We start from the raw sequence: 24,955 nt of genomic DNA, 5'->3' as shown, positions 1-24,955 counted from the left end.
GTCTATATTGTGTAAATATTATGTAGTTTAAACAAATTTGGGAATAGCAGTAAATGAGTTAAAGGACAACCGACACATCCGGACAAAGTTGTGTCCATAATGTGTCCAAAATAACTTCAAATGACTTCTACTGAGCTACAAAGATTCCACGGCATATAGCTATATTTTACGATTTAAGACTCGCGCTGAATATTGAGGAAGTCTTGTTTTCGAGTTGATGACGATGACTAACGTGACCAAGAAAGCGACACACAATGCATTTTGGGTACTTTGTTTGGTCTGAAAACTTCATGTTGATCCGTGTTGATGGCAAAATTGTAAGGAAAACACAAATAACGCGATGGTGAATCGTGTGTTGCACCAAGAATACTATTTGATACAAATTCCCAGCAGACAAATCAGCCCATTTCCAACGGAGCTTGGGCGCCATCATGTGCATTTTCTGGGACGCTACATTGGATTCCTGACAGCTCGAATTGATACGGGAGGACTTCTTTAATCAATTGCAAACATTTTGGGTTCCTTTTCAGAACTATTTGAATCATATTCAGAACTGGATGAGTAACAAGAAAGCATCTTCTCCGAATCTGGAGCCATTGTTTTGATTCGAGAGCAAGGCAAGACGTCCTGTGTGACGTCACAAACAAGGGGGCGGGACTTTCTAAAACTCTGCATCTCCAAGGTCATTTTGAAGTAGTTTAGGGACACTAACTCATTTTTATTGGTGTTTTGCAATTGACTAAAAATATCAGCCTGCGAGTTTTGGGTATTTTAGATGCTATAAAACGTTTTCTGATGTCAGTCAGGAAACAAAAAAATGGCGTCGGTTGTCCTTTAAGCAGCCATTTTGTCAATAGGCCAACACACAAAGCAATAAGCGAATAATAAATTTATTATGACGATGCCTCACAACAGAATGAATAACGTTGCATTACAATGTGTAAAACATACACAGAAATAATTTTACTGTCGATCCGATCTGATTTGGAAGTTCCGACATATTTACAAGCAGAATTCTTTAACGGCCCCCGACTTTTTCATGGAGAAAGTTGACGGAAAAATGTGAAGTGTCGCCTTGGGCGTCCGTCTCAGACGAAGGTGATGCGGGTTCGGGCCTGGTTAATCTGCCACACGTTGAGCTCCTCGTACTCCTCCAGGGCCTCCTGGAACATGGCAGGGGTGAAGCCCCGCGACACGCACCGCTGCTCGGCCTCCGACATGCGCACCACCGAGCCGCGCCCCGCGGCGCCCTCTGTGGCCAATTCCCGCACCAGAGAAAAGATGACATCTGCAGGACGCTGAGTCCTAAGGGGCCAATCACAAGGATCAAAACATGGACTTCATTTGACCCGCAACTATGGACAAAAAAGACAACCAGTTTATCATGTAGAACCCAGCAGAGTCTAAGCCATTTAAAGGACAACCCAAGTTGTGTCCATAATATGTAAAATGGCTTCAAATGACTTCTACTGGGCGTATTTTAATAAAATTCCACCGCATATAGCTATATTTTACGTTTTAAGACTCACGCTGAACATTCAGGAAGTCTTGTTTTTGAGTTGGTGACGTGTCCTCACGTGACGTCAGAAAAGGACCACCTCCTGACCGTAAAAAAGACGCATTGTAGCATCTGTATTTTGCTGTACTGTTTTTTTTTTAAACGTTGTGTTACATCCAAAGGCCGCCAGCAGAGGGAGTCCAAGCTCCATGGAGGAATTTATCAGCCTGTGAAAATGGGCTCATTCATTCCTCACAGCTCGGTGGCCATTTTCTTGCCTCTTTTTGGGTGTGATATTCCCCCCTGCCCGTTTGCCTCAAAATGACACGGAATAAATTCTTTAATCGATTGCCAACATGTGTGCTTTCCTCTTCAGAACTATTTGAATCATATTCATAACTGGATGTGTCACAAGAAAGCATATTCTCCGAATCTGAAGCCATTGTTTTTGATTCTCAAGCAATGCAAGACGTCTTGGTGTGACGTCACAAACTGGGGGCGGGACTTTCTGAAAATGCCCAATTCGCAGCTCAATTTTTTTGCAGATTTTGGACACTATAAGTTATTTTTATTGGTGTTTTGCATTTGACTAAAAATATCACTCTGCGTTTTTTGGGTATTTTAGATGCTATAAAACATTTTTCTGATGTCAGTTAAAAAACAAAAAAGTGACATCGGTTGCCCTTTAATACCGCTACGTCCATTAAGGACTTTACAACTTCCTCCAGGACATGCGGTTTTTCCTAACTGCTTTGTAAGACACTCGTAAAGATCGGGGGAGGGAGGGACCCGCTGGCACTTTGCAAGCGCGGGACGTCTGCATTTCTGAAAAGTTAGGCATGCGTTGGCGCCAAACCTTGCATTGCTGGACTTGTCTGTTTGCAGGGAGTCTTTGGACATCTCCATCAGCCTCATGGCCTCGTTGACGTCTTCCTTCTCCACGCCGTCCATCAAGCGGAGGCGGGCCTGCAGGGGGAGAAAGATCTGGACTCAATGGAGAAAAATTTGATCTTGGAATGAGGGCTATCAGGGGAACGTCCATTCTTAAACACCTGAAAACCTCCCCAGGAGGCCTTTGGAAAATGTGATGTTAGCCTTTGACGTGACCAATTTAACCTTGACATTTAGGGATTCTTTACTTATTCGCTGATATTCCCGAATTTATTTGGGAATTGAAAATATCACGTAGAGCGCCATTCCTGAATTTGTTCGGGTTTTGATTTTTCGTGCTTGGGTGCCGATAAAGCGCTGGCCATGGCCTCTAGCAATGTTTCTTCTTTCCTTTCCACAAGGGGGCGGCATTTCCCCTTTTTTCCATGTTAGCGCTTTGTTCCAACTTCAGCTGTTGTTAAAGGACAACCGACGCCTGCGGTGTAGTTGTGTCCATAATTTGTAAAATCACTTCAAATGACTTCTACGGAGTGTATTATACAACGATTCCACGGCATGTAGCTATATTTTTCGTTTTAAGACGCGCGCTGAGTATTTAGGAAGTCTTGTTTTTCAGTTGGTGACGATACCTACTGCGACGTCACGGTAGGTATCGTCACTGACCGAGAAAGCGACACACAATGCATTTTGGGTACTTTGTTTGGTCTGAAAACATCGTGTTGATGGCGAAATTAGAAGGAAAACACATAAATAATGTGATATTAATTTTGGTGGAACACACAACAATTCACCATTTGATACTTTTTTCCTTTCGGCTTTTCCCATCAGGGATCGCCACAGCGAATCAGTCCTCCATCTTCAGAGGATTGATTTGCATGTTTGTTTTGGCCAGGCTTTTACGTCGGCTGCCCTTCCTGACACAAACCTCTGTATTTATCCGGGCTTGGGACCGGCACAATAAGACACTGGCTTGTGTCCCCTTGTGGAACAGAACAAGCAATTCGATGAGCTTAATAAAGATGAAGATGTTCGATAAAAAGGCAATGATTAAATACAACAAGTCAAAATAAAACCAGTTAAGTTTCCACACATGCACTACTAAATAGCAAATTGTTTGTTGTGTTTGTCAACAATATTCCAGTGGTGATTATTTGGAAATATAACATAAATATAGACACATTTACAATAAAAGCAAATTTGATACTAGTTGACACAAATTCCCAGCAGACAAATCAGCCCATTTCCAACGGAGTTTGGGCGCCATATTGTGCATTTTCCGGGACGCTACATTGGAGTCCAGACGCCTCAAAATGATCCGGAAGGACTTCTTTAATCGATGGCAAACATTTATGCTTTCCTCTTCAGAATTATTTGAATCATATTCATAACTGGATGAGTCACAAGAAAGTATCTTCTCCGAATCTGAAGCCATTTTTTTGATTTGAGAAAGGCAAGACGTCCTGGCGTGATGTCACGAACAAGGGGGCGGGACCTTCTGAAACTCGGCATCTCCGAAGTCATTTTGAATTAATTTCGGGACACCTAAAGTCATTTTTATTGGTGTTTTGCATTTGACTAAAAATATCAGCCTGCGTATTTTGGTTATTTTAGATGCTATAAAACGTTTTTCTGATGTCAGTTAGGAAACAAAAAAATGGTGTCAGTTGTCCTTTAAAGCGCTGTACTGTATAAACAAATACAGTAAAGTCTTGTTATATCGATATCGGTTATATCGATAGTACCGCTTATTACGATACTATTTCTATGCACGCAAGGAGAAAATTACATGCGCGCAGGGTCGGATATAGCGATAGTCCCGGTTATATCGATATTTTTTCGGACTCCCGAGAATATCGATATAATGAGACTTTACTACGAATGTATTGTATTTTGGACACCGGTCCCAATTTCAAGCTAATATAACTCCAGACCCATGTAATTTATGAAATAACTGATTCCTTCTGATGAAATTAGAGAGTCTAATGTTTCTTACGCTGCATTGAATGTTTGTGTAGTCCTAAAACTCACTATTCTGTGGGTCCTGGAATTTTAGTGACAATGACAAAAACCCTGGCATTGGAGTGGACACATTTTTGCACATCGTCTGACAGTGAATGAGTTTATGTGCCCAGTTTCCTAAAAAATGATGGTAACATCATTTTTTTCGTTGACTTTTGGATTTCAAATTCAGTTCCTCTTTCAATGGAAGAGTATTTGTCAAGTGGAACCAAGCTACTTGTTCATTTCCACAGGAATCATTTTTTCATCAATGTACAATGTGGTTTTTACTATTCGTTTACAGCCAGATTTTCAAAATAAAAATATTTTTCCTTCAATTTTAGTGATTGAATTTGTTTTCATTAACTACAATAACCTTGGATGGCCTTTGGTATAGCTAAGTCTCCGATTTCAGAAATCTGATCAGCTAGTATTCTGCATTTGTAGGCAAAATCGGTTGCCATGTCACAATTTGACGGTAAGATCCACAAAAACAGACACACCTGTATATAGCAAACACTCAACCTCTTTCACCCTCGGAACGTTTTGTCCCGTCATCGTGAATCATCCACGCCTTCTCAGGATAAACATTCTTTTTTTTTAATTCTCCCAGTATTTGTTGTTTTTGACATGTTATTTTCTTGGTATAGACACTCCCCAACTTACAAACAAGATGCGTTCTGAAAGGTCGTTCGTAGGGTGAATTCGTTCGCAAGTTGATTCAGTGCTCTATTTTGTATGGCATGTATGTTTAAGGCTTATATAAGTAACCTGTCTTGGTTTGTACTGAAAAGTAACCATTTAATAAAATATATGCCTGTTACTCATCCAGTTATGAATATGATTCAAATAGTTCTGAAGAGGAAAGCATAAATGTATGCAATCGATTAAAGAAGTCCTTCCGTATCAATGTAATAAAATAAATGCTCTGTAAAGATATGTACATGAACAACTGGAGAAAATACTACCAACAGTAATTCAAATAGATAGAAAGCTAGCAAGCTAATAGCTAGCTACCTCGACAGCTATATAGTTGATAGGCCAAATGCGACCTTGGTTGAAACGTGAAAACAGGAAGCGATTCTATCTAGTTGTGGTACAGCAAAGACACACGCCTGCAAGCAATTAGATGTGGAGGAGAATGGGAACGCAAACATGAATGTCAAGGTAATTACAAGGTTTGCTTCTTGAGGAAACACTGATTTTGAGTTCCCCAGGTGTCCCAAAAAGATAGCATTGTTTAAGTCGGACATTTTCATTTGTTGTTTCTATTTGAAAAAGGCACATTTTCAAAGAATGAAGCAGGCGTTACTCACGTTTTTTTTTTTTTTTTTTTAACTCAGAGAGAAATTATTTGGAGGACAACATATTACGGTATTTTTTGGTGTGTAAGGCACACCCAAAAGCCTTGATTTTCTTCAAAAGATGACCGTGTGCCTTATATATGTGATATGTATCACTGTATTTTTTAACGACGTTTACAAAAGCGCCTCTCTTCCTCGGGGACCATGGCGGCTACCCCCTTTTGGAGACGTTGGGAGTTTGCGATGTACTCTTTTCAGCATGCGTCCTTTCTTTATTATTTTTAGTTTTTTGTTTCAATAAAGATTTCATTTTATGTATATAGACATTATGTTCCTATAAACCTCGATCTCTATTTGCTATCTAGATGCTAGCTAGCTCTCTATTTGCTATCTAGCATGCTAGCTAGCTATTAGCTATCTATTAGTGAGCGAACTAGCTTTCTGACTTTTTTTTCATTCATTGGGGGTGCGCCTTACACTCCGGTGCACCTTATACACCGGAAAATATGGTACTTGGAGTATTATGAAGTAAAGCAAAAGTTTAGGCTGTTTTAATGCCCAATAATAATAATAATAATACATTTCATTTATAAGCGCCTTTCAAAACTATCAAGGTCACTTTACAGTCACAGGATAAGCTTTTCTGTGGGTGTGTAGTGTCAGCACCATGCGCCAGCGCTCACTCAACCCGGACGTAACTCAAACAGGTAGAAAGCTAGCTAGTAGATACAGTAATAATAATAATACATTTCATCCACAAGCACCCATAGCCACAGTTTTGATGAAAGAAATATGCCATGGTTTAAAAAAGATTGAAAAACTGGAGATCCTGGCATTCAAATGAAGAGAATGTGATAGAAAGCTAGCAAGCTACTGTGAGACGAATAAAGGCATATCCAATCCAAGCTAATAGATAGCTACCTCGATAGCTGCCAATGTTGATATGTATCTGATTATTCAAAATTATACTAGAGACCTTTTTAGCCAGCTTTCTAGCGCTAAATATCCATATTTCTCAATGTATTTATCTATGGATTTATTTAATTACAGTAATGATTACTCAACTATTTCATTCTTGAAAATACACCATTCATTGGGGGTGCGCCTTGTACTCCGATGCACCTTATACACCGGAAAATACTGTACTTGGAGTATTATGAAGTAAAAATTTGGTTTTAATGCCCAATGATGACTCAACCGTTTCATTCTGCATTTGAGCGGTTGATTTCTTTTTATGCATATGTTTACGTTGAGATTTGAGGATGTAGTAGGACACTATGGATTATGTATGATGGCGGCAAACAAAAATCAGACATGGAACATTTCCAACTTTTTGGCTTTGTGATACTCTCAACGTCGGCTGCGCTGTGCCGGCACTGTCAGACCGAGACAAGTGCAATGCCCTCTTTGATGGCCGGCAATTGCCCAAGTCTCCGCCTCTCAACACCAGCTAGTCTTCTTTGTAGGTCTCAGCGGAGGGTTATGACGTCATCCCCACTGCGCGCTCAGTTTTGCATGGGTTTGCACAGCTGGCACAACGGCTGACTGCCCACCCTGCAAAGCTGAGCGTGCTTGGGTCATCGCTTGAGTTGAACGTCCTGGGGAATGGAGGAAGTCTGACCTCTGGTGTACAGATACTTGTGGCAACGAAGCCACCCAGCTGTAGCAAGTGCTGCTTTTGCAGTAGGGTCCCATTATTCTACCTGCACAAACAGCACTTTTTGCAGCCGGACGCAAAAACCACTTTGGAATATTGTGGGATATTTGTTTTTGTTCGGTGTGGGAGAGAAGTGCTCACGGCGCAGTAGATTCTTTTTTTTTTAATCACTACCTGCACTGTAAGCACTTTAACTCACACCGAACGGCTGATTTGAGCAATTGAATTGTTGAGCGGACAATGAAAGTCTGTTCTTCGCAAGGAAACAAACGTTCTGGGCTTGAGATAAAAATTTAGGAGATAAAATAAACAAAGAAATATAAAGTGCCTCACCTAGATGCTTTAAACATAGCAAATACAAGTCAAAAGTCAATACAGTGTATTGTGTGGGTCCTGGAATTCGAGTGACAATGACAAAAACCCTGGCACTTAAGTGGACACCTATTTGAACATTGTCTGGCAGTGAAGGAGTTAAAAGGATTCATAGCAAGAAATGGTCTGAAATTATGAAATTGCTTACATTTCTGTTTCTTTAATAATGAAAAGAAAAGGAAAAAAATAAAAATTGTTTTCACCATGAAACTGCACATCCCCAACTGTCCATACTTTATGTTACTTCCGGGTTGAGTGAACGCTGGCGCGTGTGGCTGCTGCTGCTCACCCGCAGAAAAAAAATTCCTGGGACTGTAAAGTGTCCTTGAGAGTTTTGAAAGGCGCTTATAAATGAAATGCATTATGATTATTATTAAATGCTGAAATGCATTCCACAGGTTTCATGAAGCTATGATGTCAATGTGTTGGGTTTTTTTTTATACAGTGGGACCTTGGCTTACAAACTTAATTGGTTCCCAGACAGAGTGTGTAGGGCGAAAAGTGTGTATCCCAAAAATTAATTTCCCATAGGAAACCATTAAAATAAAAATAATGCGTTCCAGGTCTACATAAAACATAATTTTCTACTTTCTAATTTTCTAAGCCTTAAAACTACACAAAATACACCTTATTTTATGTATAATGAATGTGTTATAGTATTATGATTAAAGAAATAAACAGTACTGTCCAATAAAGTCATTTTATTTACCTTTGTGATGGTCGTTAATGGCTTGATGGAATGGAGTGTCCGGTTTACTCAGCATTAAACACTTGATGAGAAATGTAACCTTCTTCTTTCACTACCTTGAGGAATGATCCCTTTTCGGTGCTTTCTCTGTGATAATTGTATCGAGTTCCACATCAATTGTGATCTGTTTAGCTGGGTTGATAGCTTTTTGCATCAAGTGTACAGATAGCTATTAGCAGTCTAGCTGGCTGGCTAGCTATCTAGCTAGCTATGTACTGTGTTAGCTATCTATCTGCTTCATGTCACAAAGAGGGTACTGAAAGTGCTGAAGAATGAATGTGTCTTTGTGTTGTCATATTATTTATTTATTTACTTTGTTATTTCCGGGTTGAGTGAACGCTGGCGCGTGTGGCAGCCACTTCTCACCCACAAAAAATATCCTGTGACTGTGGGGTGTCCTTGAGGGTTTTGAAAGGTGCTTATAAGTGAAATGTATTATTATCATTATTAGCTAGCTTACTATCTATTTGAGTTACTTCTGTGTCGAGTGAACGCTGGCACGTGTGGCTGCCGCTGCTCAACCGCAGAAAAACTTATCCTGTGACTGTAAAATGACCTTGAGAGTTTTGAAAGGCGCTTATAAATGAAATGGATTATTAAAAAAGGGTGTCTCTCGAAATATAATGCAATACATACGTATTGGTTTATATAGCACTTAAACAACAGCTGAAGCTGGAACAAAGCGCTAACATGGGAAAAGGGAAATGCTGCCCCCTTGTTGAAAACAAAAAAAATATTTGTCAGAGGCCATGGCCAGTGCTTTATCTGCACCCAAGCATGAAAAAACAAAACCCGAACAAATTCAGGAATGGCGCTCTAAATGGTATTTTCAATTCCAGAATAAATTTGTGAATGGCAGTGAATTAGGTTAAATGTGTGTAAGAGCCCAGTAACCAATGTTTTGCCAACAGTGTTCTCACCAGTGCTGTGGCGAGGCGGAGGATGGAGAGGAGGGTGCGGGCCGACGTAAAGGTTGTGTCTTTGCTGACCCGCGCCTCCTTTCTCATCTCCACGTAGGCGGCGGTGATGTAATCTGCCAGAGAGCCGGGCACCACCGGTTGCTTCTTCTTACACACGGAAATGTAACGCCTGCAAGGAGTTCAAGAAGAAAAAAACAAACCTCACACCAAAACGCGTTTTCCCAAGCACACAATTGCAGACGTTCGCCGACTTACGAACATTCAAGTTCCGAACAACATTTTTGCAGATATGTCGAAAAATGTTCAGACGGTAAATTAGATTTTGTATTGTGTGCCTTTTTCCGGCCGAGCTCGCTTGCGATTGGCTGCCTACTGTGCTTCACACACACACACACAGACACATTGAAGATTTCAAGGGCTGGATGTTTACGCGACAGACACCAAGGCTGACCAATCAGCGCCCGCTATGCTAAAGTGTTGCCACTGAGTTCAACCCCCGATCCGCTGAGCTCGCTTACGATTGGCTGCGTAGAGCATGTGGGCGGGGAGGAAATCCTTCTTCCCAGTTGACGCTCCGAGGACGACACGAAGCATAACAAAAAGTAATGGCTGCTGGCATGTCATTCAATAATGACGTGCCAGCAGCTTCAGTGATAGCTTACTGAAGACCCAAGGATATATGTTGTCGTACTACAGCAGGTGTGACTTGATTTGATAATAATAATAATAATAATAATACATTTCATTTATAAGAGTCTTTAAAAACTCACAAGGTCACTTTACAGTCACAGCGTTCACTCAACCCGGAAGTTACTCAAATAGATAGAAAGCTAGCTAGCTAATAGATAGCCAGCTAGCTAGCCATATAACTAATAGCCAGCTAGATAGCTAATACATAGCAAATAGATACAGCTAGGTAGCTAGCTGGATAACTAGCTAGGTAGCTAGCTCAATAGCAAGCTATGTGTGTTTTGTTGCGGCATTAGATGACATAGAACACCGCCAAGCAAGTTCCCATCTGTGGTTTTAATGTCCCCGTTTTGTTTTTGTAAAGTGTCCTTGAGAGCTTTGAAAGGCACTTATGTATAACATGTATTATTATTATTATGATTACTACACACACACAGACAGACAGACGCGTACCTCATGAGTTTCATGTCGATGGGGGTAAAGTGCGTGGGAGGTTGGCGGCAGTGCTGGTGTACGTAGGTTATGTGCTGGGCCAGACGCAGGTCGGCATCGGCATCCGGCTTGTCCTGGATGAGCCAGAGCAGGTCGAAACGGGAAAGCAGTGCAGCCGGCAGCTGTATGTTCTGCTCGATGCTCTTCTTGGGGTTGTATCGGCCGTACGCTGGGTTGGCGGCGGCCAGGATGGAGCAGCGGGCATTCAAAGAGGTCATGATGCCTGCCTGTTTGGATACACTGGCGTTAGGATTTTTTCAAAGACAAAAAAAAAAAAAAATTATAAATTGACCTTGGCGATTGAGATGGTCTGTTGCTCCATCACTTCGTGAATGGCAGTGCGGTCGGCGTCGGCCATCTTGTCAAACTCGTCGATGCAGCACACGCCCAGATCAGCCAGTACGAGAGCGCCACCTTCCAGGGTCATCTCACCAGTGAGGGGGTCTCGCATCACAGCTGCAGTCAAGCCCACACCGGACGAGCCCCGGCCTGTCGTGTACTGGCCTGAGAACAACAGCGAGAGGCGGGACAGAAGGGGTTACAGAAGTACAGATGCGATATTTGTGGTTTGATATTTGGGTGGCCACAGAACAAATTTGAAGATGAGATTGTGGACTCACTGCGAGGAGCCAAGCGGTCAATGTAGGACAAGAGCTGGGACTTGGCCACTCCAGGATCTCCCATTAAGCAGATGTTGATGTTACCTGAGTGGATACGATAGGAAGAGTGACATGGTTCGGGGCCGCCACAAAAACGGACAAAATCAGACTTCAACGGACAGTTAGGACGGCGGGGAAAAAAAAAAAAAAAAAAATCACTGGCACCACCTTACCCACTCTCGAGGACTTGCACTTTGCAAGAATAAAAACAAGGGCGCTGAAAAATCTTACAGGACCCTCCGTACCCTACCCACCACCTTTTCCAACAACTCCCCTCAGACAGGCGCTACTGATCCATGCGCACTAAATTCAGCAGACATTTAAACAGCTTCTTCCCACAAGCCATAAATTGTATAAACAATAAGCCAAATCTAACTGTATAGTGCCTCCTTGCAATCTTTTTTTTAATGATGATACTAGTGTAGCATGTTCTACCAGAGACACATTCCTTGTGTGTTCTACCTACAATTAAAATGATTCTGATTCTGATGAGCGTAAAGCAACCTGATACTACATACTAATTCCCGATGTCGTTTTTTTAGCACAAAAAAACAATCAACCGACATGAAGTCATTATACACGGTAGTGGCCATGCATATCAGGGAGGTATCTGGAAAATGTAAAAAAAAATGGGGCCAGTTGGCCCCCCAGTGTCTGAAAATGGGCCAAATTCGAAAATGGATGGGGCCCGATTTAACTAGATTGCAGAAGTATACACAACTGATTGAAATAAATCAAAATACATTCATTGAAGCATGTTATTTCTAAATTGAAAATTGAGTAAAATCTAGTTTTCAAAAATATCAACAATTTTAATTCAAGTCAAATAAGTAATTCATACATAAAATAAACATTTTTTTTTCTTTAGTTACGACACAATCAATACTGTGCTTTGATATTTGACGGTATTATTATTTATATTTACGATACCATTACAGTGAGACCTCAACTTACAAAAACCTTATCTTACAAACTTTTCGTCTTACAAACGTCACATTTCTGAAAATTAAACCTTATAATAAGCACTATTTTCATAATACACACCCACCACGGCTGGCGGAGTGATCTTCGGCGGAAGCACACGACCGAACAGCACCAGAAGTTAAGTTACCAACAGTCCTTATGGAAGGTGACTCTCCTTCCATAAGCCATCAACGACCATCAAAAAGGTAAATAAAACCTTATTTCATAGCAGTTTATTTCTTTAATTACAGTCCTTATGGAATGTGACTCTTTCCAAACAGCAATTCCCTTTGACCTTCGACCTCCAACGCCATTCCATCAAGCCATCAATGACCATCACAAATGTGAATAAAGTGACTTTATGATACAATGCAGTGTATTTCTTTCATTACAATACAATAGCACATTTATTATACATAGAATAAGGTATGTTGTGTGTAGTTTTAAGGCTTATTTAATTGAAAAGTATATTTTATGGAAACCCGGGAACGGATTATTCCTATTTTAATGGTTTCCTATGGGATTTTTTTTTTGAGATACACTTTTCGCCTTACACACTCTGTCTGGGAACCAATTAAGTTCGTAAGTTGAGGTCTCACTGTATTTATAATTGTATTTTATTTAGAATTGTATTCTATTTATTATTCTTATTTATCTCTGCTTGTCTGTGACTGTAAAGTGTCCTTGAGAGCTTTGAAAGGCGCTTGAAATAAAATGTATTATTATTATTATTACAGAGAATACTAAGACAACAGCATTTCTTACTAGTGTCTACGTAAACCCACTTGTTTAAAATTGCTTTCAATGTATAGTTCTATCTGCTATTTTATTACGTATCATTTTACTTATGGTTTTATTGTTATGTGCTTTGTTTTATTGTTTTTATTGTAAAGTGTCCTTGGGTGTTTTGAAAGGCGCTTGAAATAAAATGTATTATTATTATTAAATGTCTATTTTGAAGATTTCCAATGTGCTGCAACAGCTCTGAAATCATGCCCATTATCCACTAAATCCAAGTCATTAACAGCAGTTTGCTGCAACCAATTGCCACTACCCCCCAGCAGACGTATTCATTTTTTTCTTAAAAAATGATAATGTTTGTTTGCTGCCTGTTTTTAGAGTTTTACTCATGTTCTCACACTCTATACTGCAACCATCCGCCATGTTTGATGTAAATACTGCAATACACCATGGGTAAATGATTATTTGATTATCTCTTTCGACAGTTTCCAGCAGATCACGGAAAAGCCCGAAATATCCTCTACCACGATTTTGGAACACACCGAAACAAATGCAAGGTGATATCGCTAAATATAGCTAAGGCAAGATGGCAGACGACCAAAGTTAAAACCTCCGATGGAAAACGAACAGTTTAATTGCTGTTTAACTAAATTTGTTTCTTTAGCTATTTTAACAGAAGTATGTCTGTAATAAGTGGCACAGATTATGTAGCAATATGCCCTAATTGTAATAGACTTACGCCGGTGCATTGGAGTTACAACATTGCGCCAGTGGCTGTAAAAATGCGTCAATGGCGCGGCCCAGATGCCTCCCTGATATATCATACATGTCAACCTTAGCTAATAGCTGCCCTTATAAATGTAAATGATTACAATTCCCATATAAAAGTTGAAGTACGCCATACATTATTTGAAATGATAAAAAAACGCTAACACAAGTGGAAATGCAGTTTCGCGCTGAAGATTCAGGAAGTCTTGTTTTTGAATTGGTGACGAGTCTGTACGTGACGTCACTAAAGGACCGCCGCCTGACCGAAAAAAGACACATTGTAGCAGTCCTTCCATCCCGTATGTATTGTATTAAATGAACAGTTCATGAGTGGAAAATAATTTTTTTTTTTTTTAATTCAAGAATGAAAAGTAGAGCACGACCAAAAAGTCCCAAGAAAAAGCCTTCAAAGCACATTTGGAACACCAGTACACTTAAAGGACAACCGACATCACTTTTGTTTTTTAACTGACATCAGAAAAACGTTTCATAGCATCTAAAATACCCAAAACACGCAGTATGATATTTTAGTCAAATGCAAAACACCAATAAAAATGACTTAGTGTCCAAAATCTGCAAAAAATTGAACATTTTCAGAAAGCCCCACCCCCAGTTCATGACGTCACGCCAAGACGTCTTGCATTGCTTGTGAATCAAAACAATGGATTCAGATTCGGAGAATATGCTTTCTTGTTACACATCCAGTTATGAATATGATTCAAATACAGTAAAGTCTTGTTACATCGATATTCAAGGGAGTCCGAAAAAATATCGATATAACCGGGACTATCGATATATCCGACCCTGTTTGCATGTAATTTTCTCCGTGCGTGCATAGAAATAGTATCGATATAACCGGGACTATCGATATATCCGATATCGATATAACGAGACTTTACTGTAGTTCTGAAGAGGAAAGCATACATGTTTGCAAGAATTATATGTGCCATTTTGAGGCAACATTGGGGGAAAATCTCTCACCCCCCCAAAAAAAGAGGCACAAAATGGCGAACTCCAGTGGCCACCTCCGCTTCCACAGGCTGATAAATTCCTTATATGGAGCTTGGATGTCCTCTTCTGGCGGCTTTTGGGTGCAACACGGTTCTCAGACCAAACATGTAGAGCAAAATACATTGACGTGATGGAAGGACTGCTACAATGTGTCTTTTTTCGTTCAGGGGGCAGTCCTTTCGTGACATCATGTACGGACTTGTCAACCAACTCAAAAACAAGACTTGCTGAATATTCAGAGCGGGTCTTAAAACGTAAAATATAGCTATATGCGGTGGAATCTTCTTAAAATACGCTCAGTAGAAGTCATTTGAAGCCATTTTACAAATTATGGACACAACTTGTCGGGAGACGTCGGTTGTCCTTTAAATAGGAAACTACAGCCATCAAAGATGAAATGCAAATGGTCTTAAACTTCAAAGTTAAATACAACCAAACAGTTTGCATCAGAGTAGATGGAGCCACTGTACCACACTTGACTCACCTCGGATCTTCATGCCTTTAGGAGCTTGTTGCACACCTCCGACCAGCAGCAGGAGCAGAGCCTTCTTCACATCTTCGTGGCCATAAATCTCTGGCGCAATCGAGCCAGACAGTTTCTCGTAAAATCCTTCTTCTACAAAGAAAAAAAAAACAACAAGTTGCCATGGCCTCGCTACCAGTAACATTGCAAAGGTGTGCGTACCAGTGATGCTACGCAGCTCTTCCTCCGTCAACTCGTCGTTTCCTAACTCATCGTCCTCGGTCTTGTTCATGATTGTGATGGCATGAGCTTCCATGAAAGTCTCTGACAAAAGACCCTAAGCACAAAATACATTTAAAAAACATATTTGAGAGTTGTTGTCAGTGATGTTTGTTCGGACACTGTGAACAAAGGCTCGAACACAGGAAGAATGTCTTTTACTGCCACCAGGGGACATAGGCCATTCATGACCGACGCCTAACGTTTACAGCCCTCTGCCAAGCTATATATTGACAGTGAATGCAAATTTAAAGGACAACCGACGCGTCCGGACAAGTTGTGTCCATAATTTGTAAAATCACTTCAAATTACTTCTACGGAGCGTATTTTACAAAGATTCCACCGCATATAGCTATATTTTAGGTTTTAAAACTTGCGCCGAATATTCAGGAAGTATTGTTTTTGAGTCGATGTTCCTGATGTGACATCACGTCTGGAACACCCCTGACCGAGAAAGCGACACACAATGCATTTTTGGGTACTTTGATTGGTCTGAAAACTTCGTGTTGATGGCGAAATTAGAAGGAAAACACATAAATAACGCAATGGTGAATCGTTGTGTGGTGCACCGAGACTACTATTTGATACTAGTAGACGCAAATGCCCAGCAGACAAATCAGCCCATTTCCAACGGTGCTTGGGCGCCATCTTGTGCATTTTCTGGGACGCTACATTACATTCCAGACTTCTTTAATCGATTGCAAACATTCATGCTTTCCTCTTCATAACTATTTGAATTATATTCATAACTGGATGACTAACAAGAAAGCATCTTCTCCGAATCTGAAGCCATTGTTTTGATTCTAGAGCAAGGCAAGACATCCTGGTGTGACGTCACAAACAAGCGGGCGGGACCTTCTGAAACTTGCCATCTCCGAGGTCATTTTGAAGTAGTTTTGGGACACTTTAACTCATTGTTATTGGTGTTTTGCATTTGACAAAAAATATCAGCCTGCATGTTTTGGGTATTTTAGATGCTATAAAACGTTTTTCTGATGTCAGTTAGGAAACAAAAAAATCGTGTCGGTTGTCCTTTAAGTGATACATTAGTAAAACAGTCTTCTTGATTCCATTGTGGGCCTTCTAAGCATGATTTTTTTAAATATGATAACTTCTTTTCTGTCTACTATCAGTTGCTCAAAAATATGTACATTAGCATAATCAGTGGAATAAATGACAACATGGCCATTGTACCTGTGTCGCTTGTCTGAAGCCAGTGCGCAGAAGCGGCAAGAAGATTCCAGTGATTGCCACGTGGTCACCTGGTTGTGCAAGGCGTGTGTTTTCACCCCGTGCGTACACAGACATACTTCTTGGGATGTTCCCAACGGGCACCTGGTCACTCTGTAACAAGGTTATGATAGTTAAAGACTAATGAACTGAACTGTAATATGAAAAAAAAAACATTGTGAGAAAATCATTTAAATCTTGCGTTGGACAAATATTCCAGATTAAAAACGTAATACCAATATAATGCTGACATTAAAAAAAACAATTTAAAGAAAAATAAACTTGCTTTCAAAAGTCAGTATCTCATTCACTGCCGGAAATAAATAAACTAATAAAATACACAGAAAAACTGACTGAAAACAAAATTTGTATATTAACTCATTCACTGGCAGACGTGCAAAAATGTGTCCACTTCAGTGCCAGGGTTTTAATCATTGTCACTGAAATTCCAGGACCCACATAATATTGAGTTTTAGGACTACATAAACATTAAATGCAGCCTAAGAAACCTTATGCTCTCTTCTTTCATCAGAAAGAGTTAATTCCTTAATTATATAGGTCTGGAGTTATATGAGCTTGAAATGGGGGCAGCTGTCCAAAATACAATGTAATACATACATATTGGTTTATTATACAGAAAGTGCTTAAGAATGAATGACTCTCTGCGTCTTCGTGTTGTCATATTATCTGATATTCGTTTTTTTTTTGTTGTTTTGACTTCAAAATGGCGCCGCGAGAGTGACTGCCTTTCCAGCAGCTCCTGTATTTTATTTTTCTACTTTCCTTTCTTCTTCCTTTCATCACTTTGCTGCTGTGAAATGTAAATATCTCCACTGTGAGACAAATAAAGGTAAATCCAATCCAATAGCGCTTTAACAACAGCTGAAGCTGGAACAAAGCGCTAACATGGGGGAGAATGGGGAAATGCTGTCCCCTTGTGGAAAAGAAAAAAAAACATAGCCAGGGGTCTGACCAGCGCTTTTTCAGGACCAATTGCAAGAAAAAACAAAACCCCAACGGCTTGACGTCATATTTCCATTTCCCGAATTCATTCGGGAATGGCAGTGAATGAGTTAAAAACAACTAGATTAAAAATAAAATAAAAACCCAAGTTGAAATAAAAACCACAATGAAAACCCCCAAACTATTATCGATCGAAACAGGTGGCGAGACAATGCTGACGTCACATTGAAAAAAAAAAAAAAAAAAATGTCCTTACATGCTCCTGAATCCGAAGCTCCTGGAATTTGACAAACTTGGAACCTCTTGTCTGCAGGTAGAGGCGACCGCCAGATTTGTTGGTGGTGCACTCTTGGCTGGGACACATGACGAGTGGCATGAAGGATGACGACTGGATCTGGAGGTGAACGACACCATGATGAATGGAGATGCGCCACGTTGTAAAATGGACGTAGAGGACGGACGGAGCCTTACCGGTTGATACGTCTCTGCACCGCACTGGTCACACGTGTACGTAGCCACAGCCATCATGGGCTTGACCTCAGTGGCCCGGGTCACGATGCCTCTGACGGTCACCAGGTGCCCGATGCTGTCTGCGCGCACGTTGCGCACCACTTTTGGTTTTGCTGTGCTGGGGGGCTTGAAGTAAAGCTCACTGTGGGAGTACCCCCCAAAAAATAAACATTAATACAAATCACTCATTTGATTCAATTATGACTTTATGACTGGACAAGACAGTCAACTTCTGGGGCCTCAGGACAAAGTCTTGGACAGGGGCCCCCGTGAAGCCAAACAATTTTTAACATGACAGTTACTTAAAGGACAACCGACGTCTCCGGACAAGTCGTGTCGATAATTTGTAAAATGGCTTCAAATGACTTCTACTGAGTGTATTTTAATAAGATTCCGCCGCGTATAGCTATATTTTACGTTTTAAGACTCGCGCTGAATATTCCGAAAGTTTTTTTTGAGTTGGTTGACGAGTCCGTACGTGACGTCACGTCAGGAGCGCCCCTGACCGACAAAAAGACACATTGTAGCAGTCCTTCCATCACGTCAATGTACTTTGCTGTACTGTTTGGTCTGAAAACGTTGCATTGCAACCAAAAGCCGCCAGAAGAGGGCGACCAAGCTCCATGTAAGGAATTTATCAGCCTGTGGAAATGGGCTGAGTCATTCCTCACAACAGCGGTGGCCATTTTTGGGTGTGACATTCCTCCCGCCCGTTTGCCTCAAAATGACACAGAATCAATTATTTGATCGATTGCAAACATGTATGCTTTCCTCTTCAGAACTATTTGAATCATATTCATAACTGGATGTGTAACAAGAAAGCATATTCTCCGATTCTGAAGCCATTGTTTGGATTCTCCAGCAAGGCAAGACGTCACGATCTGGGGGCGGGACTTTCTGAAAATGCCCAATTCGCTCTCAATTTTTGCAGATTTGGGACACTTTAAGTCATTTTTATTGGTGTTTTGCATTTGAATAAAAATATACTGTATGTTTTGGGTATTTTAGATGCTATAAAACGTTTTTCTGATGTCAGTTAAGAAACGAAAAGGTGACGTTGGTTGTCCTTTAAAATGAGGCTAAAAACACCATACAAACGTTGATCAATGGCAAAGATAAACAGTGATACCTCAGCTCATGAACGCTTTAGCTCTCAAATTTTTCACCTTGCGAACAGTAAATTTGCGAGAATCTTGGCATACGAACTAGTTTTCGGCGGATGAACACCAAACCTCACAGTCGAATAGCGCCACAGTGGCTGGCGGACTAGTTTTCCACACCCACTTTCTTTAAGTGCACATGTGGTTTGTTATCAAGTGGAGTACTTTTGCTATTATGGCACCAAAAAATCCATCACTACGTGTGGCTAAAAGTGTTTCTGTGTTGTCTAAGCGATGGTCCCAGGCAATAGAAGAGGTTTAAAAACTTCTGTTGATTAGTATTAACGAAAAGCAGCTAGCATTGGACAGTGTGAGTGAGGGTATTAGCACCGAGAAGGCACAGCAACTTCACTCGGATGTCATAAAGCAGGGGTGCCAGAGTCATTTTTTACCGCGGGCCACATTGTAATGGTTTCCTCTCGAGGGCCGTTATGAATTTGGGGAATGCATTAGAATGTTTAAATCCCTTCAAATATTACATATAGAGCACACAGCAAATTAATGAATAACTCGTTTTCAAATCTGAAGTCAAGAATAATGACTTTTATTGTGGTTGATATCCAAAAATATGACATTTTGGCTCTGATTTTAGCAATCATCATGGAATTTAACAAGTTTGATTTGCTTTCGCGGGCCGAAAAAAATGATGTGGCGGGCCGGATTTGGCCATCACAAAGGTAAATACAACGACTTTATTATATAGTACAGTTCATTTCTTTAGTTACAATACAATAGCACATTTATTATACATAAAATATTGTATATTTTGGGTAGTTTTAATGCTTAATTAGTAGAAAATTATGTTTTATGGGGACCTGGGAGCGGATTATTCTCATTTTTAATGGTTTCTTATGGGAAATAAATATTTGCCAGACGAACTTTTCACTTGACACACACTTTCCGGGAACCAATAAAGTTCGTAAGCTGAGGTATCACAGTACTTGTGAAAAAATATATTTTAACTTGTCAATCATGAAAATATCATGTTTGCTACTACCTGCAACACACCTAATTCAAATTAGCAGGTTCAATGTAAGGCTTCCGCAGAGCTTGGTGATTATCTGATCATTTGAATCAGGTGTATTGTAACAGGGAGACTTGGAAAACATGCAGGAGTGTGGCCCTCCGGGAGTAGGACTGCCGACCTCTGCATCACATCACAAGCTAAGTGAGCAGCGGCAGCCACATACGCCAGCATTTAATCAGAATCAGAATACCTTTATTCATCCCACAATGGGGAAATTTGCAGTCCACAGCAGCAATTGAAAAGGGATGGAGTTGGGGTGGGGTGAAAGGATAGAAAACAAGATAACTACCCCGGAATTACTCAAACAGATAGTAAGTTAACTTGCTAGCTAATAGATAACTAATAGAAAGCTAGCTACAAAGCAAATAGATAATTAATTAATTAAAACCAATTAATTCAGTGTATCATGTGCATTTTCCCATTTGGATGATGGCACAGGATTTTTGAGGATGCGCGCCGTTACTTACAATCTTCTCATGAGCTCCGCGGGGTACTGGTTTTGAGCATCGCGGGTGTCAGCTGGGTCACGCGACCTCTGTTCCATCATCAGCCGGTGTTCAATGTACACATCCAACGCATCCTTGGCCACAATCTGTCCACAAAAAAAATTGTTTATATGCGCGTTATTAATAAAAAATGAACCAACCGGGCGCCACAGGTTCTACTTACATCTCTTTCTTTGTACTCGGGCAGCAGTTCGTGCACCGCGTCGGCAAAGAGGTTCGTGTAGCGCTTGGCGTTTTCACAGACACTTTCCACCAGCTCGGGGTCTTCCTCAGCCACATCATCCAGGTCGACGTAGAGAGACACTTGCTCTCTGTGGGCCAGCGCCACCTGGAGGGATGTGAACAATTACTGACAATAATAATAATAAAATAATAAAATATTTCATTTATAAGCGCCTTTCAAAACTCTCAATGTCACGTCAGTCACAGACTAACGTGACATTGTTTAGCAGCGACAGCTACACATGCCAGTGTTCACTCAACCCGGAAAAACAAATAAATAGAAAGGTAGATAGCTATGTAGCTAGATAATAACAATAACAATAATAAATGTCATTTATAAGCACCTTTCAAAACTCTCAAGGTCACTTTATAGTCACAGGAAAAGTTTTTTTGTGGGTGAGCAGCAGCAGCAGCAACACACGCCAGCGTTCACTCAACCCGGGAATAACTCAGATAGAAAGCTAGCTAGATAGCTAATAGATAGATAGCCGTTTGCTAGCTAGCTAGCCTATAGGTAGCCAGCTAGCCAATATATAGCAAGCTAACTAGCCAGATAGGTAATAGATAGCTAGCCAGATAGCTAATAGATAGCTAGCTATAACACATCTTTATGAGCATTCTTTTCAAAGCATCTTCCGAACTGTTCAACTAATGATGCTTATTTTTGTCATGATAACATGGCTTTGTGGCTCGAACTGACGCTTCCATTAACCACCAATTACTCGCTAAATTTTCTGTGTAGCTCTCTCTCTTGTTTCTATTTATAATTATATTTTATTAATTGTATTCTATTTGTGATATTGTGATTGTATTTTATTTATTATAGTACCTATTTTGTCCTTTGGTACCTTTTTATTTGATGTGTTCCGTCAGAAAAACAAGTTAAACCAGTCTCAGCAGTAATTGTTCATGCTGTGTATGACGATAACACACTGCCGTAGAAGTGTGTTCTATAAAATTATACATGGACGGAGGCCATTAAAGTATCAAATTTTAGCCAGCCAAATTCAAGTTTTTAATAAGTCCCCCCCCCAAAAAAAAAAACTCGCCAATAAATGTGTTTGTGGTTGACATTTTGTGGCATCAAGGAAAAAGTGTAATTTGCTATTCTGTTTCATGATTGTTTTGTCACTAAAATACTCTTATGTTTGATAGCATATCTGAATACCAACATATTTCATGGCTGCAGATGGATCGATTCATCAGATTTTAAAAACTTTTTAATTTCCATATCTTCTCATTAAAAATGTCATTTTGTTCCAAATTGAATAGTTTACTTTTCCAGTGCAAAAACAGACAGAATTTTATTCAGATTCAGTTCCTGGTCTGTAAGATGTCATAAAAATCAAAGATGTTGATCTATGTTTTCCAAGTTAAAAGCATATCTTTGCAAATGTTTTAATTTGATGCCACACAAATATTCAAGTCTGTTGAATTTCGCTAGCAGTCTGATCTTGCACACATTCTCCCTCTGAACCTCCGTATTTTCAATTCAATATGTTTTAGAGCTAGGTAGAACAAAGTATTCTATGCACAATAGAAATGTCAGAAGACTGAAATGTATAACTGTGTAAAAATGTTTCATAAAAACAACTGTACATAGTGCAAGTATAAATATAGTCCGAAAAGCAGATTTGATATATGTCATTTCGTCTCAAGACAACTTTTCACTGTTTTTTTAAACATTTCATAAATTTGCAAGTACTCACAAGTTGTGCACCGTATTTGAACACCTTCTTCCCATTATCATCCTCAGAGTAAAACTCCTGCAGGAATCTCTTGCATTTATCTGGAAAGGAACATTGTGTTCTCATTACACACATTAAAGTCACACACAGATTAAATGAACTATTGTTGCCCTTTTCACGGTATGACGATAAAAGTGGTGCAACTCCATATGCTGGTGAGAATCTGCAGTGGGCCTGCACGCTGGGAGGCTAATTTGTTGTTCTGCGACGACAAGACCCCCTTCCTCTTTGTTAAGTAACATGGCATCCTGTATTCTCCGTGAGTCACTATCACATTGAGTGCCTCTTGAAACTACCACCAAAGGCACACCAACTGATTCTCAGCTATTGCGCAATCTTCTCTCGTTGGTTTCGAGGTTAAATAACAGTGATTAGGTTAAAATTTGGTCCCGGATGAGGGAGGCAATATACAACACGCGCGTTCACTTCAGGGTCCATGTTTTTTGAGCGGTGGGCAAAAAAAAAACAGTCCGCACTTCTTCAAAGCGCCACAAGTACAAACAAACCTTGAGTCCCCGCGTCACAAGAAAGCGTCAACGACCAGGAGCCAAGAATGGAAACACCTCGCTCACTTTGACGACATAGGTGGGATCTCGCCGCTCGGCTTAGGCGTTTCTGAGCTGGACGATGTTTTTGTAAACAAAGCAGCACATGGCTTTGGCGGCTCGTCACAGCCAATATCCCTACGCGGTTGCTCCGCGGGTGAAAAAAAAAATAGTACCAACGCCGTTTACAATTCATCGCCTTTTGTGTTATTAATGGTCTCAGCAAACATAACCAATATTGTGTGTGCGTGTATTAGCGAAATGCAAAGCGCTTACATTGATAGGCATACGTTCAGTTTCAGTAATCATAAATCGGAACATTTTCGTACTCGCGACTCTGTGGTGTGTTAAAATACGGTCAGCGCTACAAAAGTAATTTAGAAGTAAATAAAACATTCATTCTTTCATTATTTATGCATTCCATTTGTAAAAAAATATATATACTTTTTACAATTTCTTTTATTTCACCTTACAAATGAACTGTTGGTATTGTGTCAATGGTTGCTTCATAAAGCGAGTATTGTGATAAAAATAGGGAGTCTCCCGACCAAATCGTGAGACTTAACATGTATGTATAAGTCAACCACTGTATTTATGCACCGTCCGGGGTGCGTAGTTTAGCTGCAAGTGTGACTAAAAGTGAGTCTTTCAACCAACGAAAAAAAAACCCACTGCATTTGTGTGACTAACATTTCGATATTTGCATACTCAGGGGGTTACGTGTGCGTAGCATTATCAAATCAGACATTTTACTTCAAAGCAAGTTGTCCAACTTTGAAAAGGACCAGTGGTCGAGCAGGCTAAGGAATCGGGAGATGCGGTTTTAAAAATCAAATTAATACGTCTGGGCCAAACAATTTCGTCATCTCGCATATTGCGAAAGTGGTTAGAGGAAAAGTGAGTTACACTGGCCGACTACAGTACTAAGTTAATAACAAGTGACTCTGGGTGGCTGGACATGTGCTTGCTTGAACGCCTGCTCCCTTTGTTCCAGTGGCCTCATCCGGGTCACACAGCAGTCACAACCCCCACCACATCAACTAAGCGTGGCTCCTAAACGTACTGGTTGGTGGTGGTCGCAAAGTTTGAACAACTTCCCCCCAAAAATTATTCGGTAGTTTTGGGACCATTCACTCATTTTACAATGTACCTTTTAAGCATCGTTTGCCTATTATGCGCACGAGGACAACACACTATAATCGCAACAAAAGCATTGGGATCTTGAATGAACTCCATTTTTGTCACAAGAATGAAAAGCGAATGGGTTTCTCGGACTTGTCTAGGCCAACCTGTTGCAGCCATGCGGCTGCGAAGCGACTCCTACCTTTCTCCGCTGCGTAATCTTTGCGCGCCATATCTGCTGCCGAGCGGATTTTATTCCACAAACACGCAGGTCGAGCGTTCCGATGTTCTCAACTAAATGAGTCGTTTAATTTTACACCGAGTGACAGCGTAGTCGCTGGTTGTCCTCTTGGTGGCCGCAGAGAACTGGCGCGAGTTTGACGTCGTTGTAGCCCAATCGCATTGGAGGTTTGAGCGCGGAAAAGGCGGGCCTTCTCCGTGGCGGGAAAGCGGATCGGTCATAGAGCA

General features: G+C 40.5%; 1 protein-coding gene across 1 annotated transcript; it reads right to left on the bottom strand.

The window, feature by feature from the left end:
- Positions 1-874: 874 nt before the first annotated feature.
- On the bottom strand, positions 875-24,873 carry mcm7 (minichromosome maintenance complex component 7). The gene is made up of 15 exons (XM_089021424.1): positions 24,690-24,873; positions 22,782-22,861; positions 21,014-21,178; positions 20,812-20,936; positions 18,119-18,299; positions 17,904-18,041; positions 16,649-16,798; positions 15,398-15,512; positions 15,197-15,328; positions 11,191-11,274; positions 10,863-11,074; positions 10,532-10,797; positions 9,389-9,557; positions 2,355-2,464; positions 875-1,305 (listed from the first exon to the last, which is right to left on the bottom strand). Exons 1-15 carry the CDS (start codon positions 24,718-24,720, stop codon positions 1,089-1,091), a joined length of 2,175 nt encoding a protein of 724 aa, XP_088877550.1. The 5' UTR covers positions 24,721-24,873; the 3' UTR covers positions 875-1,088.
- Between the last annotated feature and the right edge of the window lie 82 nt (positions 24,874-24,955).

Source organism: Hippocampus bargibanti, linkage group LG02 (genome assembly GCF_051943395.1).
Source record: "Hippocampus bargibanti isolate YZ-2025 linkage group LG02, ASM5194339v1, whole genome shotgun sequence".
NCBI lineage: Eukaryota > Metazoa > Chordata > Actinopteri > Syngnathiformes > Syngnathidae > Hippocampus > Hippocampus bargibanti.
Note: the sequence above shows the minus strand (reverse complement) of the source record. Positions and strands in the feature narration are given on the sequence as shown.

Excerpts from the sequence above, each read along its gene's own strand:
- mcm7 (XM_089021424.1), bottom strand. The coding sequence starts at position 24,720 with ATGGCGCGCAAAGATTACGCAGCGGAGAAAG. Across the intron at positions 18,042-18,118 it reads GTGCAGAGACGTATCAACCG|ATCCAGTCGTCATCCTTCAT; the intron begins GTAAGGCTCCGT and ends GTTCACCTCCAG. Across the intron at positions 1,306-2,354 it reads GACAAGTCCAGCAATGCAAG|GACTCAGCGTCCTGCAGATG; the intron begins GTTTGGCGCCAA and ends TTGGCCCCTTAG.